An 18234-nucleotide genomic window follows, 5' to 3' on the forward strand; every position below is an offset into this window, starting at 1 on the left:
GGGGAGGTGAGAGAACTCTTCAGAGAGAGAGAGAGGGAAGAGAGAGAACTGACTAAGACACCCAGGTGCCCCAATACTGCATCTTTAAAGGTTTACCTCAAGTCCGATATTGTTTTTCTGAAGACTCTCTACTTTGCGAGGTTATTGCTCACAAGAATCTATACTCTAAATAATGACATTTTTGTTGGCCTCAAGTTTTGGGTTTAACTTGCTTTAATTTCTCCTAAAATTGTGAGCATGGTTGTGATTACTTCTTTACTACCATTTAAATATTATTTCCTTACTGATGGTTCTATGGCAATTGTGTGTGGTTATATCCACTTTATCTGGCATTTCTCTTACGGACCAGAGATCCTCCAAGCAGTTCTTTGCATATCATGATCAGACATATTGTTATTGGAGTCTCAGGACCAAAATTTCCTTCCTCTCATATGTATGTGAGTTATTTTTTGGATTTCCCAGTTTAGTGTTTCCTGGTTTAGGGTTGCTGTAGTTATTGCATTCAGTAATTCTTCTTTGAGTATAACTTTTCTTGGCAGAAATCAGCCCAGATTACTTACCGTGACATGCCTTTGACTTGTGTGTATCCTGTGTGTTTCCAAAATAGCCCAAGGAGTCCATTAATTCTACCAAGTAACCAACCATCTGATTGAAAAAAATATCTACCAAACTAGCTACTTGGTTAAGCCATTAGATTGAGATTACATTGTTGTATACTGTGCAGTTAAACTGGGATACAGTATATTGTATACTGTGGATTCCAAGCATACTGTAGATCAAACTCTTGTCTCTAGGTTATTACTAGTGTGACAGATTATCTAATTTATAGGGCCTAAGTTATGCATTTGACATGTGGCTAACATCTATAGAGTAAACAGATGCAACTCTGGTAATACACCTGCAAAACTACAACTTAACATCTGTGATTATGAATCAACTATAGTGTGAGGTAAGCATACTCACCTGGGAAGCAGAATAGCTGAGGTCTGTTCCAGCTCTGCCATAACACACCTCTTTTGACCCATCTGGACTTGAGTTTCCTCATCTGTACAATGAGGGGGTTGGACTATATTTTCTGGGGTCTCTTTTAGTCTGAAAAGCTAAGACTTTACCCTTCAATGGAGATCGGCTGCCCCTTCTTGACTTTGGAAGATTGTGTAGACCGTTAAAGAATTCTTTTTCAGATCCTTCTTTCAGATGTCTTCTTATCTTTGGCATCAGGATATAGTTTTGTTTAATCTTAAAGCACGAAACACTTTTCAGTGAACTACCTTTTGCCTTGAAACAGGGAATACATGGTTGATTTGGTGGAATGACATTAACTCATTTAGGTTGCTTTGTTCTTTGTTATTTTATTTAATAATTAGCTCCTAAGCACCTAAGAGCTGGAGCCTCTCCACCCAGACACTAACGGTCTCTCTCTCCGGGTTCTGGTTCTAGAGGAGAGAATGATCTTCCCACTGTGGACAAGTTAATCTCTGTGTTCCAGTAGGGAGACGATGGCTTGGGCAACCATTTGCCTGTTGAATGCACACATCTGGAAAATCCTCCTTGGTGGAGCAAATATACAGCATTGGATTTTTCATCCACATCAAGGAGAAGTGAGGAGTGGCCCCTTAGCAAGATGTAACTATGCAATCATGCAACAAAAGTGGCTAACAGCACTTCATTTATTACAGGACTAAATGCTCATTGTTGTTTGTAAAGAATGAATCCATAACCTCTGCAGGGTTATAGTTTATGCACAGTTGGTTTTCATTTACAGAGGCAGAAAGTCCTTGTCTTCTCTGTCAAGCTTTGACTTACAAAACTCCCGTTTTCTTTCAGTTTGGGGTGTGTGTGTGTGTGTGTGTGTTTAAGAAAACGTTTAACAACTAGATGGGAGGGAAGGGAAATAGAACTTGCAATGTGGAAGAAGGGAAACACATTTCAGAAATTCTAAACAAACAAACAAACAAAACCTAAACAACTGAGGGGGTGTCATGGAAAGTCCTAACAGAAAAGACCTACATCATATGCTTCTTTTTTATGTGCTTCCTCCAAGAGCAGAAGGGACTAGAAAGACTGGATTTTTCCAACAGAAGGAGTGTGAATGCAGAGATTCTTCTGCTGAAATTGGTGTCATTTGATGTTGCAAAGAGGCACTCGGCTTATGCAATTGGAATAAAAAGTAAAGTGCCTACCTGGGTGTTTCCAGGGTAATTGTAAGCAAATAAGACTAATTAGGAGACTTTATAGTCTCTAATTAAAAGCTAGGAAAAAACTCACTCTGTGAAACAAGAATCCCAGGATGTTTGGAAGAGGCATATAGAAAGGGCACATCATTACTTTCTGGGGGCTTTTACTTCCCAAGACCGAAATTCCTGTTCTACAGAGTACATCATTTTGGAAGCAGGGGATAAACAGATCCAGAGCTGAGTATACACAGATCCATCCCCTAAATATACATTTGGGATAATGAGTGTAGGAAATAGGGAGAGGCAATATTTTAGTACCAGCTGTACTTGGAAAATGTCGTTTAAATAGAACTGGGAGCGTGCATGGGGTAAGCTGAGAAGCACTTTGGGTTGATGCAAGTGAAAAAATTGAGGCACTTTGCTTAACCTTTGGAGACTTTTAAACATTCGCTTTTTCATGCCCTGTGGCCAGGTCTTTCTTTTAGATCAGGTTATCATTGGGCATGGGAGTAAGTGTGAATTCAAGGGAGGAAACAGGTCTGCCATGGGGAAGGGAGGGAGCAGGAAAGTTCACTTTGCTGAATAAAGAATATTTTAAAAGACTTTTAAAAGGTCTGTATATTCCCCCCGGTCAGTTTGATTGAAAAGCAGAGAAACTACTTTCTTAAACACAGTTCATTTGTAGCTTGCCACAATATAAATATGGAAAAAAAATAACGCTACCCATCAGCAAAAGCATTTCCAGGGTGAATCTTTGGCAAAAATGTGGACCCACAACAATTCAACCGGGTTCAAAAATCTTGGCTTTGTAAATTTCCAAAAGTTTAAACATTTTCTTGTTTTCTTCTTACAGTCAGGCAGGCATTCAGAGGTACATATTGGTTCTAATAGCTTTGGTAGAAACAGGCTGAATATGGAAATGCATATAAAATACATTGTCTTTAGGCTAACTTGGTATGGATTTGTAAGGCCTGAGTAAATTGGTATATTAGTAAATTTCTTAGAACAATACAAATAAATGCAGGACACAAAGGGGGAACAACAGATTCAGGAGGAAGGGTTAGTATGGTATTCCCGTGTTTTGTAGAAGACACCGGGTAAGGCCACTAATATAGGAACCAAGTTCCTTTTTTTTTTTTTTTTTTTTTTTGGTGATGATTTTCCATCAGCTTCACGTTCATGGATGGGGGTGGGGGGGATGCAAAATGCAACATGGTCTTTGCCTTTGTTTTCAGCATGGTCAGCAGCGGCACTGGCTGAAATCCGGGCTCCGCATTCTCCGATTTGGAGATTTGGATGCTTCTGGCTGGTAGAGAGGACGGGCAGGTGGCTGACGAGTGTGCTGCTGTGCTCCTGGAGGGCCGGAGGGGGGGGGGGGTGTGTGTGTGTTCCTGGCGTGCAAGGGCAAGCCTTCGTGCTTGCGAAGGGACTTCCTCTCTGGTCGTGCCCTCCTTCGTGGTTTGAGCTTGGTCTCACCCTTGGATGCGGGTGGGGCAGGTCCCCAGCAGCCTCAGAGAACTGAACAGCAGCTGTGACACTCGCAGCAGCGTTTCTTCTTTTTCTTGGGGTGGAAAATGGTGAGGATTGCTTCATCAAAAACTGCTTTGAGACCTTTCTGAGTTAGGGCCGAGCACTCCAGGTAGCACTGTGCTCCGATCTTAAACACAAAAAGAGAGAAACGCGTGAGGGGGAAAGGAGAGAGAACAGCAGAGTGGTTTCAGCCCCCTGCCCTGCCAAGTGCTACTGCTCCTGGTCCCACAGACGGCCGGGGGTTGGGTTGGATTTTTTTTTTTTTTCTCTTTTACATTTCCATTTGCATCGGCTATTCTAATTTTTGTATTTTTTACTTCCTGGTATTAGCAATAAATGGCCATGGATTGCCTTTGGTAAGCAGCAAGTTCTGAAAGTGATCCGTAACCACTCATCCTGAATGTAAGAATACGACAAATGTACAAATTGAGAGAGGATTCAAAGCCAGTGATATGGTTTAAATATACTTTGTGAACAACAGGGCTACATGATGTTGTTTTTAGCACCCTTTCGTATGCATGCAGAATGTGTAAATCTGGTACAAGTGAAATGTATCTCCTTCTGTATGTGAGAAGGCAGTGTCAGCTTGGTTGGTAAAGCACATAGGAAGAGTGGGGGATGAGGTTTGCTAGGTCATTCTCCAATAACACGCACTGCCGATGAGGTCTCTCTCAGCAAAGTAATATCCAATTGATATTATTATTATTTAGTTTTAACATACTCATTTTTAAAATTTTTATTTATTTTTGAGAGAGACAGACAGAACACAAGCCGGGGAGGGCCAGACAGAGAGGGGAACACAGAATCTGAAGCAGGCTCCAGGCTCTGAGCTGTGAGCACAGAGTCTGACACGTGGCTCGAACCCACAAACCATGAGATCACGACCTAAGCTGAAGTCGGACGCTCAACCGACTGAGCCACCCAGGAGCCCCAGGTTTAACATACTTTAAAGGCATACTTTAAGGAGCTGAAAAACCCAAAACATGCACAAATAAAAATCATAAAATACATTTACTGACAAAGACACCCTCCTAGTTGGTATACATTCTATGTGTATTTAAGTGATTAAATATTTTGTTCTTGCTTAGGGCTTTATTTCGAAGCTGTTGATGATTTCATACTGTGGTGTATTTGGCAATCACAAAATCTCTTTGAGAAATATAGAAATTCAGTCCAGAACTATAGCTTCTTATTTAAAAAATAGCAAGCCAGAGGGAGGCCTGCTTGGCTCAGTTGGTTAAATGTCCAACTCCTGATATCGGCTCAGGTCGTGATCTCCCCAGATGGGGCTCCGTGCTGAGTGAGGAGAACTGCTTGGGATTCTCTCTCTCCCTCTTCCTCTCTGCCCCTCTCCTGCCTGCTCTCTCTGTCTCTCAAAATAAATAAATAAACTTAAAAAAAAAAAGAGAAAAACTGAAGAATTAAAGCAGATGCAGAAGAGGATAGTCGGATGATGGTGAGCCCCTGGAAACCATAGCAGATACGTGACTAAATCAGGATAGCAAAATTACATGCCTATTCCAGTAGCTTATGTTAATAAGGAAGGCAGGGCTGGTGCCAGACCATAGGGAGAGGTAAGGAATGCAGTGAGCTGTGAAGCACACACCCCCTCTAGAGCTGGCAGTCTTACTCAGTTTTAGACCACTGTTGCCACGGTTCACTCACTGGTGCCCATCTTTGTATTTTTCAAGATGAGATGGACTTTTGAAAAAAAATTCTTTTTAATCTTTATTTTTGAGATAGAGAGACAGAGTGCGAGCAGGGGAAGGGCAGAGAGGGGAGGGAGACACAGAATCTGAAGCAGGCTCCAGGCTCTGAGCTGTCAGCACAGAGCCCGACGTGGGGCTTGAACCCGCGAAAGCAAGTTCGTGACCTGAGTCAAAGTTGCATGCTTAACCGACGGAACCACCCAGGTGCCCCAAGATGAGTTGGACTTTTGGATTTTTAGTTAATAATTACCAACTTAAAAAAATGCTCTGTGGGCCAACCAAGGCAGGAATGTGGGATTTCTTTGTCAGCGACCAGTCATCTTGCAACTTGTGGAATAAAGGAATTTGTGGTTTAGCTTAGGATAGAGTGGGAACAGCCCCAGAAGGTAAAATGAACTGTTTAAGGGCACCCAGCCAGAAAGTGGAAGAACTGGACTAGAATCTGGGTCTCTTGGTGTGTGTTCTTTTCTTTGTTCCGCGATGATCATCCTTATCCCTCAACTCTGCAGGAAGTTGCTCAAGTCGACGATTAGCCCACATACATGAAAACCACGCATGAAGTAAAGTTTTTCTGGCTGTGTCCGGATATAATGCACTTTTTTCCCCCTATAAAGAATAGATACTGTATGAGCTAAAGGAAAATACCCAAAGAAAAGATGTTGGCTATTCAAAACCTATTTTGTGGGTTCATTTTAAGGTTTGCCCTTTGGATTAAAGAATGGCTTTTGGAATCATTAAAACCAGTTGGATGCAAAAGAGGGATGAAAAGTAGAGAACATTTTCTTAATAATGTCATGAAATATCTGTTACATTTTGGGATTGTGGCCAGTGCTTGATATGAACGTGTGAAATGCACCTCACTCTAGTGAAGATGTCAACTGAATGGCTGCTTGCAACGTGCTAGTCCTTCTCTGTCATCCTGAAAAAATATACAGAGCGTGCTGTGGGGCCGTTCTACCTGGAATACCTCCCTGCTAAGATCACGAGCCTCACTTGATCCTGGAAATCATGGGAGACCTGGGCTCAGCTCACACATGGGGTTCTGGGCCCTCTGATCCTGCAAGATGGGCAGGGGCATTCGATCCCCCTCCTTCACCTCCCAGAGTGCAGCTGACAGCATGGCAGGGCTTGTCTTTTGAAGGTGGAGGAAGAGCCCACACTTATCTGTCCTAGTTCAGATATTTTGGAAGATAGTGAAACAGTAGATCAAGACATTATTGGGTAGCCGTGTTAATACAACATGGTTTTGGACTGATAGTCCCAGGAAAAGTAGCAAACAGGGTGTGATTTGGGAAGAATGTGTGAGAAACAGAACTCAAGTTAAGAGGTGAGTGTTTCGTGGGGCGCCTGGGTGGCTCAGTAGGTTAAGCGTCCGACTCTTGGTTTCAGTTCAGGTCATGATCTCATAGTTTCGTGGGTTTGAGCCCCATGTCCGGTTCCGCGGTGGCAGCACGGAGTTTGCTTGGGATTCTCTCTCCTCTCTCTCTGCTCCTCCCCGGCTCACGGTGTCTCTCTCTCTCAAATAAATGAATAAACTTAAAGAAAAAAGAGGTGAGTATTTTGTTAACCATGTATCAGTGGTCTGAGGGTCAGAGAGAAGAATTCGCAGAAGAAGGTACAGCCATGTTAGAGAAATGGCTAAAAAGAAACCACCTCATTTATGACCTCAACAATGTGAAATGCAAAACTGTCCCAAAGAAGCATGACTTTCCTTACAGTTTCATCTACCCCTTGGAACAAAGTGACCTACACAGCCAAATATTTAGAACAATCTGTAAGAACGCAGGATTTGTGGATCCTTGTTTAGATCCACATGTTATCTGTGATGCGCTTTGCCAAAACGATTTATTTTCCAGAAAAAAAATAGAGATTGAGGAATGTAAACTGAGAGAACACTTTCCTAATAGCTTTATAATAGCTCAAATTTATCATCCCAAGGCTGGGAAATTTATCAGACGTGCACAGAACATACAAGAGTCCGACAAGAAGAAATTAAACAAACCAACAGACAAACAAAACCCACGGTGACCAATCAAGTGAAAGAAAACCAACTACTTCTTCCAGGTTGTCTTTGTGGAGGTGGGACATGTTACACAGTAAGATAGAGCATACCCTGAAAGAGTAAAGACCATGAAGTCTTCCCGGCTGTAGACGCACCTGAGAGGCACACAAATTTAACAACACTTAGAGTTTCCTGAGCAAACCTCAGGTGTCACTGGGTCACTAAATCGTTGTAAGAACTTTGCAAGGTAGGTCTGTCACCTCGTTTGCAGTTCAGAAAAGTGATGCTAGAGACGATAAGTTACTTCCGTAAGGTCATGCAACTAAAGAAGTGTTAGAGGTTTGAATCGGTCTGTCCCCTGAGCCAGAGTCTTAACACTCTGTGGGGATGACGCTAGCAAAAAAAAGAGAAATGTGTCCGAAAGAGTAAAACTAATGAACAAACAGAGACGTTGTTTTGGATGCAGTGAAGGTGGTAAGAGAGGAAAGAAAGAAAAAGTAAGCCATTTCCTCTAAATGGAGAGGGGAGCAAATACTAATGGAATATACACAGTAAGGTGGTATCTAAAGAACCAGCTAATAACAGAGAAGTTCTCTATTTCTTACTTAAGAATTAGGAGAGGTACAGACAACACGAAAGCCAAGAAAAAAAAAAGGAACCTAGTGACTTGTGAGAGAAATTTTATCGTAACAAGTTGCTGAAAGAGGCAAAATGTTTCTAGGCTGGATGGATTTGCAGCTGATTTTTTTAAAAGACTATAAGGCAGAGATTGCCAACTCAAGGGTGGATAGATAATGTAGTCCACTGCTTCAGTGAAGGTTAGTATGGAGGGGTGGGGATTGTGAAAGACTTGTCTTTTTGAAAGGTGTGTGTTTAAGAAGTCAGAAATGTGTATCTTTATGTAAAGTGTCCATTGTTCAGTGTTGCCCTCTAAATCACATTAAAAACACACATGTGTGGGAATGCAAGCTGGTGCAGCCACTCTGGAAAACAGTATGGAGGTTCCTCGAAAAACTAAAAATAGAACTACCCTATGACTCAGCAATTGCACTAGTAGGTATTTACCCAAGGGATACAGGTGTGCTGTTTCTAAGGGGCACATACACCCCAATGTTTATAGCAGCACTATCGACAATAGCCAAAGTTTGGAAAGAGCTCGAATGTCCATCGATGGATGAATGGGTAAAGAAGATGGGGTATATATACACAATGGAGTATTACTCGGCAATCAAAAAGAATGAGATTTTGCCATTTGCAACTACGTGGATGGAACTGGAGGGTATTATGCTAAGCGAAATTAGTCAGAGAAAGACAAAAATCATATGACTTCACTCATAGGAGGACTTTAAGAGACAAAACAGATGAACATAAGGGAAGGAAAACAAAAATAATCTAAAAACAGGGAGGGGGACAAAACAGAAGAGACTCATAAATATGGAGAACAAACTGAGGGTTATGGGAGGGGTTGTGGGAGGCGGGATGGGCTAAATGGGTAAGGGGCATTAAGGAATCTACTCCTGAAATCATTGTTGCACTAGATGCTAACTAATTTGGATATAAATTAAAAATAAAATAAAAAATAAAATAAAAAAAAAACTACACATGTGGACTGATTAAAGCATTTGTGGGTGACATTTGGTTCATCACTTGCCAATGTAGTCCCTATGCTTTTTAAAAAAAAGTTTATTTATTTATATTGAGAGAGAGAGAGACAGAGCGAGAGAGTGAGCATGGGAGGGACAGAGAGACAGGGAGAGAGAGAATCCGAAGCAGGCTCCATGCTTCCAGTGCAGAGTCTAAGGCGGGGCTTGATCCCATGAACAGTGAGATCATGACCTGAGCTGAAATCAAGAGTTGGATGCTTAACTGACTGAGCCACCCAGGTGCCCCTGTACTCCCTATGCTTTAAAGGACGCCTTTTGCAGGTACTAATTTCTCTATTTGGAAGTTTTTCCTCCCTCGTCCCTAAGTTTGTCCCCCTGATAAACTTGCCTTTATCCCTCATACTTGGCTCAGATGTCAATTGCTTCAAGAAATTGTCTCTGAGTCCTCCTTCCCCGAATGTGTCCATCACTCCCCGCTCTCTGCTACCTCAGTACTAAAAGTATTCATTCAGATGATGTGCCGTTGTCTGCAGTCACCCTCTTCTTCTGGCCTATGGGCCCCTTGAGGCAAGGAGCTGTGTCTCCTTCATTTCTGTGACCCAGAGCCCAGTTGTGGAGTGACCGCGTTTCAAAGACCGTGAGAGAAGGAAGAAACGGCCAGCACACAAAACAAGGAGGGTAACGGTGACTTTTGCAGTCTGTAGGCAGGAATGCAAGACTCCAGTCGATTAAGACGACTGAACATTGGGGCACCTGGGTGGCTCAGTCGGTTAAGCTTCTGACTTCAGCTCAGGCCATGATCTCACAGTTTGTGAGTTCAAGCCTCACATCGGGCTCTGTGCTGACAGCTTGGAGCCTGGAAACTGCTTCAGATTCTGTGTCTCCCTTTCTCTCTGACCCTCCCCAACTCATGCTCTGTTTGTCTCTGTCTGTAAAGTACATAGACTTTTTTAAAGATGACTAAACATTGATTCCAGGATTTCTACAGTGATTTGGCTGCTTTAAAAAAATTTTTTTAATGTTTATTTATTTATTTTTTATTTATTTTTAATGTTTATTTATTTTTGAGAGAGAGAGAGAGAGACAAAGACAGAGACAGAGTATGAGCGGGGGGAGGGGCAGAGAGAGAGGGAGACACAGGATCTGAAGCAGGCTCCAGGCTCAGCACAGAGCCTGACACGGGGCTCGAACTCACTGACCGCAAGATCATGACCTGAACCAGAGTCGGATGCTTAACCGGCTGAGCCATCCAGGCACCCCAGCAATTTTGCCGCTTTAAACCCACTGGTGCATACATGTTACAAAGCCAGCAGGAAACGGGTACCAAGACAAAGAGTGAGGAAGGTGCGGGGTGAAGAAGATAGCAGAAGAAGTCGAAAAAGAGGCCAAAGGCTGAAAAAAGGGAAAATGGCAAAGCGTTTTATCAAGACATACCTTAGGAAGTCTGAACTTAGAAAATCATGGTCAGGTTGAATCAGATGGAATTGGGAAAGCGAATGCCCAGTGAATTATAATCTTAGAGCTCAAGTGCAGCAGGGTGGCTGGCGCATGTGAGGTGTTCAGTGAGTTATTGACAAGTGCGGCCAGCAGTAGTGTGGACATGCGCCCATGAGGAAGCTGGCTGGGGATGAACAAATGCAATAATGACAAGGAGAGGGAGGACAAAACAAGCAGAGGCGTAACGATGAATATTTATTACCATTGGATGCAAAAATATTTATGTAAATGTGGTAGACTTTTGACAAGTGTAAAGAATGGTAACTATGTATGGTATGAAAGTGGCCTTTGAAAATAAAACGCCCTTTGCGGCCAAAGAGAGATGACAGAAGAAAAATGCTCTGGAAATGGAAAGGTACTGACCCAAAGGAGTTGAATATGAAAGACCTGAACTTGCAAAGCACTTGAACTATGGGGAGAAGATGCACATTAAAGTACAGGGCTTCAGTGTATAGAAAAGAAGCCCCAAGACTCCAGGTTTCTTTACAGACTATAGGAGGGGAGCAGAGGAACATGTTGGTTAAAGCAGCGTCATACCCCAGCTCTGCTGCTTTCTAGCGGTGTGACCTCAGCCTCTCTGAGCCTCAGTTTCCTCTAGGAAAGTGGAAATAATAATAGACACACCTCGGGGGGTTGCTGTGAGAATTAATTAAGACATGGCATGTGAAGCGCTTGGCAGAAAGCCTGGCACACTGCAAACGCTCCGTAAATGCTAGCTGTTATTATAAACTACTTGACAGGAAAGTCAGGGAGCAGAGAGACTTAAAGCATCTCTATAATTACATGAATTGTGATGAAACAAGTTAAACTCTTGCTTGGATTTCTTCTAAATTGGGTTTCATAAGCTAAACACGATTCTCTCCGTATCCGAGAGCAGTTGCTAGGAGAAACTGGCAAAAGGCAATAAAGTGGTGAACTCAGCCATTGTTCCTAAAATAAGCACGAGACGAGATGGGAGGCTTTGGACTGACTTCTTTTCAGAGGGAAAAACAATTTCCTAAATGAGAAGTCAGGCTAGGACACTGACAACATGATGGTGGAGATAGGACGGAAGCAGGGGAAGCGGAAACCAAGTTCATGCAGAAAGCTGGTGCGGAGCCTCTGGGACCTGCTCGTGAAAAACGGATAGCTGGGAATCACATACGATTGCTTTCGTGGCTTGATGTTTATGTATCTTTAGTGAGACAAGTGAAGCTGAATGTTTGAGGAATAGGTAGAAGAACCTCCAGACATGTACCCATTTTACAGAAGGCAAGATAAATGGTTGGAGGAGACAGTTTACATCATGGTCGGGTACACAGCGGTGACATCCACAGATCTGGATTAGAGTTGCTTGTGTCATTATCAGCTGTGTGAATCCAACATTTTCATCTCCCTAAGACTCTGTTTCCTTGCCTGTACGATGAGACAAACACTATCTGCTTCAGCGGGTTACCGTGAGGCTGAAATGAGACAGAGCGCCTGTAAAGGGCTTAGTATCCCAAGAACTCGATGAATGGCTCATACTAGTAGTTGTAAAATGACATTCACAGAAGTAGGAAGTGTTGTCTCAAGTACTTGTGAAATATCCTCATGTATTGTGTCCATATAAACATAATTCTACTTAGTTCATTTCTATTCGAGCGTATCCCTTAGTTTTGGTGCCTATAAGAAAATTTCCAGAAGAGAAACACACACATTTTTATTTATGAAGAATTTGTACATAATATTTTTCTTGGCCAGTTTAAAAGGGTGACTCCTATTCTGCCCAGGGCACGCAGTTTTGCAGGGTTAGTTACTTTAGGAAGTAAAAGAGGGGTGCCTGGGTGGCTCAGTCGGGTAAGAGTCTGACTTCGGCTCAGGTCATGATCTCAGTTTGTGAATCGAGCCTGATGCTGGGCTCTGGGCTCACAGTGTGGAGCCTGCTTTGGATTCTTGCCGTCTCCTCTCTATCCCTCCCCTGCTTGCACTTTTGCTCTCTCTCAGAAACAAATAAAAGAAACAAACAAAAAATAATACTGGTTTTAAAAAAAAGAAAGTAGAAGCAATTTCTGAAACTTCTAGTCTGGGTCTATGGGTTTGTGACTCTATCAATGAGGAAGTGACTCAGGTTATGGAAATATGATTTAAAAGCCTCCTCTTGCATAAAACACCTCCTCTAGTGTCCATTTTAGTGTCTGTTTTTGCACACATCTTGGTGGTCATTGGGAGACAGAGATTTGGTCTAAAAAATTTCCCCATCAAAATCACCATTCGTGTTAAGGTCTCAAGAATGCAGAAAGGTCTGTGATGACAGTTTCAGCTGTGAGTTAGTTGCTATTATCTGTCCTTAGCCACTTGGATTCTCCAACTAGTTATCTTCTTTCTGGTCCATGTGAGTGCTCTAGATGCTGTTTGTGAGATAATCCGGCCGCTCTAAGTGGCTATTCATTATATGGTGAAAAATATTGAACAAATATAACCCTGCCAGATGCTAATCTAAGTTTTCCCCAAGAAAATCACTAAATACCTTTTATGGGGTCATTTAAATAAATTACATTGATAATAAGTAGTGAGATGAGTCCCTTTATTCACACTAAATACAGAACTGGATATTCTAAATGTTGCTAAATCAAATGACAAGTGCTTCAGCAGTTGAAATTCACCAAGTTTTTTCCTAAAAGAAAAACAGACAATGGTGGCTGGGAAGACGCCAACCAAATGGTCCCTTCCAGTGTCACTAGAACAGAGGGGACAGTATGAAGCAGACAGAGGATCCTTGAACACACTGCACTTTAAAGCAAAAGTCCACGTAGCTCACTCATTCCAAACCATGCACCAAATTCTTCCGTCAGCATATATTTCAAATTAAATCCAAATCTGACTGTACCGCTTTCGCAAGCTTCACACCGTGCTCGTAAGTGAGAGGTTTCTCTTTCATATACAGCAAACGGGCCAAGGTTTTGGGGTCATCGCGGAGATCAATCTGGCAAAACAAACAAACAAACAAACAAACAAAAACAAAAGAAAACACCCATGCATGATAAGCTTACTTATTTTTTCAGGCTAAGTAGATATTTTAAACCGTGATATGGTAGAGATTCTCCCCACCACCACTTTACATCTATGAAGTTGTCGACTGACTTTTCTTTAAGGAGGTGCATACATACACATGCCCATATTACATCGAAAAAATAAAGGGATGTCTTTGTAAATGTCAACATCAGGTTTTCCATGTGCTTTCTTCTCCAAAAGCAATTCCCTCGGGGGCTAGACTCACTCTAATAATTCTGTGGTTGTTTCAGGCGTTTTTGAAATTTCCTACTTATTTTTAGATCCCACTTACAGGATATTACAATGATTGATCAGTCTTATTACCTTGCAGTGATGCCTCATTTGATCCCAAATTATATTACTCATTTCTTAATAGTCTATTTCCTGGCTCTGAATACATCTTTGTCTTCACCCTCACGGGGATAAAGATTTGTCTCCTATGAGGATATTTTAAGGAATGTTGATGCAGACTTGGAAGGCATAGCCTAAAGAGGAATTTCCAAAGGTCTACCTAAGGAATGAGCATTAATCTTTTCAAAGGTAGAACTACTTTGAAAATAGCCTGTATGTTGGGATTAGTTTTCATAATTTAATTAAATATTTTAGTTGCTTTACAATCTCACTGTGTTGGGGTGTCGGGTGGCTCGGTTGGCTAAGCATGTGACTTTGGCTCAGGTTGTGATCTCACGGTTTCTGAGTTCGAGCCCCACCTCGGGCTCTGCACTGACAGTGTGGAACCTGCTTGGGATTCTCTCTCTGCTCCTCCCCCACTCCCTCCCTGTCTCTCTCTCTCAAAATAAATAAACAAACTTAAAAAGATCTCAGTGTGTATGTGAACCTATGCACACATGAACGGGTGTAAATGTGACTTTTAAAGAAAAACCGAAATATTTATACATTAGAGTACCATTTATAAGCACATTGCTCTGCTTTAGCGATCTGTGGGTTTTTTCTTTTTGGTCTATTTATTTATTTTTAAAAAAAATTTTTAATTTATTTTGAGAGAGGGTACATGCTCGTGGGGAAGGGGTAGAGAGGGGCAGAGAGAGAATCCCCATCAGGCTCTGTGCTGTCAGCACAGAGCCCAGTGTGGGGCTCGATCTGACCACGACCTGAGCCAAAACCAAGAGTTGGATGCCAAACCGACTGAGCCACCCTCGTGCCCTTCTTTTTTGGTCTTGATTGTCCAATGTAGTGCCACCAATTACAAAAGAGGCGCAAATCGCACAGAGAGGTTTATGTCCTGTCACATATTTTGGCAGCAGGGATCTGGGCTCTGTCAATATGGTCAAACATTATCATCTGGAATTAGGGTAAAAGCCTGCTTTTAAACAATTCTCTTTCAGAGTAGGAGCATTAACTATACTCTGATTTTTGGATGTGTTAATCTTCTGTCCATATCTTCTCTAGGAAATGCTTTTACTATTTTTAAAAATTTCTCTTTTCAGTCAGAATATAAAAGGAGAAATAGAAAACAGGAACATATGAAACAGATAATAATAAAACCCTTCCATATTATTACATTTCTGTGTCTTTGGATAGTAATTTAGCAAAGAACAAAATCCTTTCAAAATTGTAAGAAGTAGGAACAATCTTGAACACATTTGTGCAATTGGCTTACTGTTGGTAATTCAAATTATAGAACTTTATTAGCTTTCAAAACATTTTAAGGCCCTTTACAGCAACAGGTTTGTTTATCTAATACATCTGTTTTTAACTTCTTTCCTAAGATCCAAAAGACCAAGAGGTTTAAAGGGAACAGAGAAGAGTGAATTTCTGTCTTTCTCCAGTGGTGTTATGGAGCTCCTGGAGTAATGTGCCCATTTGGACTTTTGGGTCACTTTGACATCCATACCTATTCTGTGACTTTCAAACAATTGTAGATTTCAGATATAAAAAAAAAAAAGACTAGGTAATTAGCGCAATCGACGTCCGCACCTCGTTCCTCTGGCTCAGGACTGGAGAAGGGTGTCTACTTCAAAAAGTACTTTGTTACTTAAAAATAAAGAGCAGAGGGATTAATTTTTAAAGATCACATCAAAACCTCCTTTTCGTGTAAATAGCTCTATTGTTCTTTCGACCACGAGCTAAATAATCATGCAGATCTTAGGCACGGCTACTTCTGGTGTTGATACATGAGACACACTCTTCCCTAGTGTTGGTGAAATAGGCTGTTCAAGAGAAGCCTGGTCTTTCCTTTTTTGCTGCCCTCCTGCCCTGCCCACCACACCTTGCCACCGCCCGCCTCTAACCTGGGTCCCTATGAGGACGTAAGGCACGTGAGGCATGCAGTCCTTCAGCTCCGGGACCCATTCCTCCTGGACGTTGTGGTAAGAGGCAGGATTTACGACAGAGAAGCAGATCAAAAACACATCTGTGTTGGGGTAGGAGAGCGGCCTCAGCTGGTTGTAGTCCTCCTGCAGGTAGAGCAAAGAGTTTGTACAGACTCGGGAAGGTGGGCCCTACGTGCTTGAGTGTTCTGGGCAAGACTCCACCACAGCTCCCCGTGACCTGCTCCTGCTCCCACTCTGGGATCTGGTGGTTCCCTATACACATTGCTAGAAATAAAGGAGCCATCAGTCAGAAAAACACCTTTTGCTGTGTATAGAGATTGTAAATCTCTATACACCCCCCCCCCACAGTTTTAAAATTAAATTTTATTTATTTATTTTGTGTGAGAGAGAATGCACACGCTCATGTGCGTGTGCACCAGCGGGGGATGAGAGAAGGATAGAGAGAGAGAAGGAGAGAAGAGCGAGAAGGAGAGAGAGAATCCCAAGCAGGCTCCATGCTGTCAGGACAGAGCCTGACACAGGCTCAAACTCACAAACTGTGAGATCATGACCTGAGCCAAATCAAGAGTTAGATGCTTAACTGACTGAGCCACTCAGGTGCCCCGTAAATATCTTCCATTAAGAAAAACTTAGGAAGCAATTTTTTAAGGAGCTTTAGTGAGATAATTTACATACTATAAAGTTCACCCATTTAATGTGTATAATTCAATAAGGATTATTACAGTTCCCCGTTGCCTTGTGCTGTATTGAATGGAGTTGTGTTGTATTGAATGTGGATTTAAATTAGTGCGCAATCGGCTAAGGCACAGCAGTTCTCTTCTTACACAATTTTTTAAAATTCCATGCAAATTTAATTTAGAATAAGCTAGCTGTAAATGTAAAGCAAAGAGTTGCTGCCAAATCAGACGGCACAATTTTGTAGAAATATATTGGGTGAGGGTTGAGAGTTCAGAATTCGGGGTTTCCTGTGAAGTCTACCTAGAGGCCATAGCGTGGCCTAAATAATAAAATACCAGATTGATTCTTCTTTCCCCAGGTTTCAAACCAGAATATGTTCTGGTTGGACAGTTCTGGCTTGCGTAGGTTGTTTATGTATATGCTGTCAGAGCAGAAGAAGATAAAGACAAAGTAAAACATTGGAACATCTCACCTTTGGGAAAGTGTCAGCAAGTAACTTTCACCGTGTGTGAAATGTTCTAGGAGGTTCCGAGGTAAATCCGCTATTTCAATATAACGTTTATATTTTCATAGAATTTAGTAACACATAAGCCAAAAGTAATTTTATGTGTGTGTATACTTGATATTACATAAGTATACACTATGTATACCTACATATGTGCACACACCACAATATGACATACTTGTCATACACACCATGGATCGTTCACATATATATGCACACTACGTACATACATAGGGCAACCAAATCTGTATGTTCACACTTACCACATACACATAGGCATGTGCAACATAGCGATTCATTTACTAGGGTCCTGACTCCTCTTCTTAACATGAAAAAACATTATTAGACTCATATATGCTCGTTGCAATTCAAATATGTAATCTCTAATAGTTTTTCCTCTCTTCCCAGAGGAAGCCATGGTTTAACCGTATCCTTTTGAATATTTTATATTTATTTACATATGTAACAGACATGTGTTCATTTTAAAAAAGATAAATTGATTACATAGTTCATATTGTTGTATCCTTTGATTATATGTGTGTGTATATATATATATATATATATATATATATATATAAAATGTTTATTTATTTTTGAGGGAGAGTGAGAAAGAGAGTGTGAGCAGGGGAGGGTCAGAGAGAGAGAGGGAGACACAGAATCTGAAGCAGGCTCCAGGCTGAGCTGTCAGCAGAGCCCGACACAGGACTCGAACCCACAAACCATGAGATCATGACCTGATCATGGTTCTGAGCCACCCAGGCGCCCCTTGTGTCCCTTGATTTTTTTAACCTTAATAGGTCATGGATATTTAAAAATATCAACCTTGCTATCTTTCTACTGAGTCTCATGATGTCTTTATAAAAAGGGACTACACATATATATGTACACGTGTGACTAGAAGGAAGTCCTTTAGTGGGTTATGTGGCATCTCTGGTCAATGAGCATGTGCTGATCTCTGATTCTGTTTAGATACTCCAAGTACCCAGCCCACAGGGAATCAGTACACATGGCTGCCGCCATCACTCTTGTTAACACTACTAAAACCTAAGCAGAGGTGTTTATTTACTTATTTATTTTTAATGTTTATTTATTTTTGAGAGAGAGACAGAGTGCAAATGGGGGAGAGGCAGAGACGGAGGCCCAGAATCTGAAGCAGGCTCCAGGCTCTGAGCTGTCAGCACAGAGCCCGATGCGGGGCTCGAACTCATGAACCTCGAGATCCTAAT

General features: G+C 41.8%; 1 protein-coding gene across 1 annotated transcript in view; it reads right to left on the bottom strand.

Moving 5' to 3' along the window:
- Positions 1-1689: 1689 nt before the first annotated feature.
- RHOJ (ras homolog family member J) overlaps positions 1690-18234 on the bottom strand; it is an 85655-nt gene continuing 69110 nt past the window's right edge. Inside the window, exons 3-5 of the mRNA XM_049612656.1 lie at positions 15784-15948; positions 13368-13463; positions 1690-3834 (exon numbers count right to left, since the gene is read on the bottom strand). Coding sequence (XP_049468613.1) covers positions 3688-3834; positions 13368-13463; positions 15784-15948 — 408 coding nt within the window. The 3' untranslated portion in view covers positions 1690-3687. The remainder of the gene's footprint in view (positions 3835-13367; positions 13464-15783; positions 15949-18234) is intronic.

Source organism: Panthera uncia, assembly GCF_023721935.1.
Source record: "Panthera uncia isolate 11264 chromosome B3 unlocalized genomic scaffold, Puncia_PCG_1.0 HiC_scaffold_1, whole genome shotgun sequence".
NCBI classification, from domain to species: Eukaryota; Metazoa; Chordata; class Mammalia; order Carnivora; family Felidae; genus Panthera; species Panthera uncia.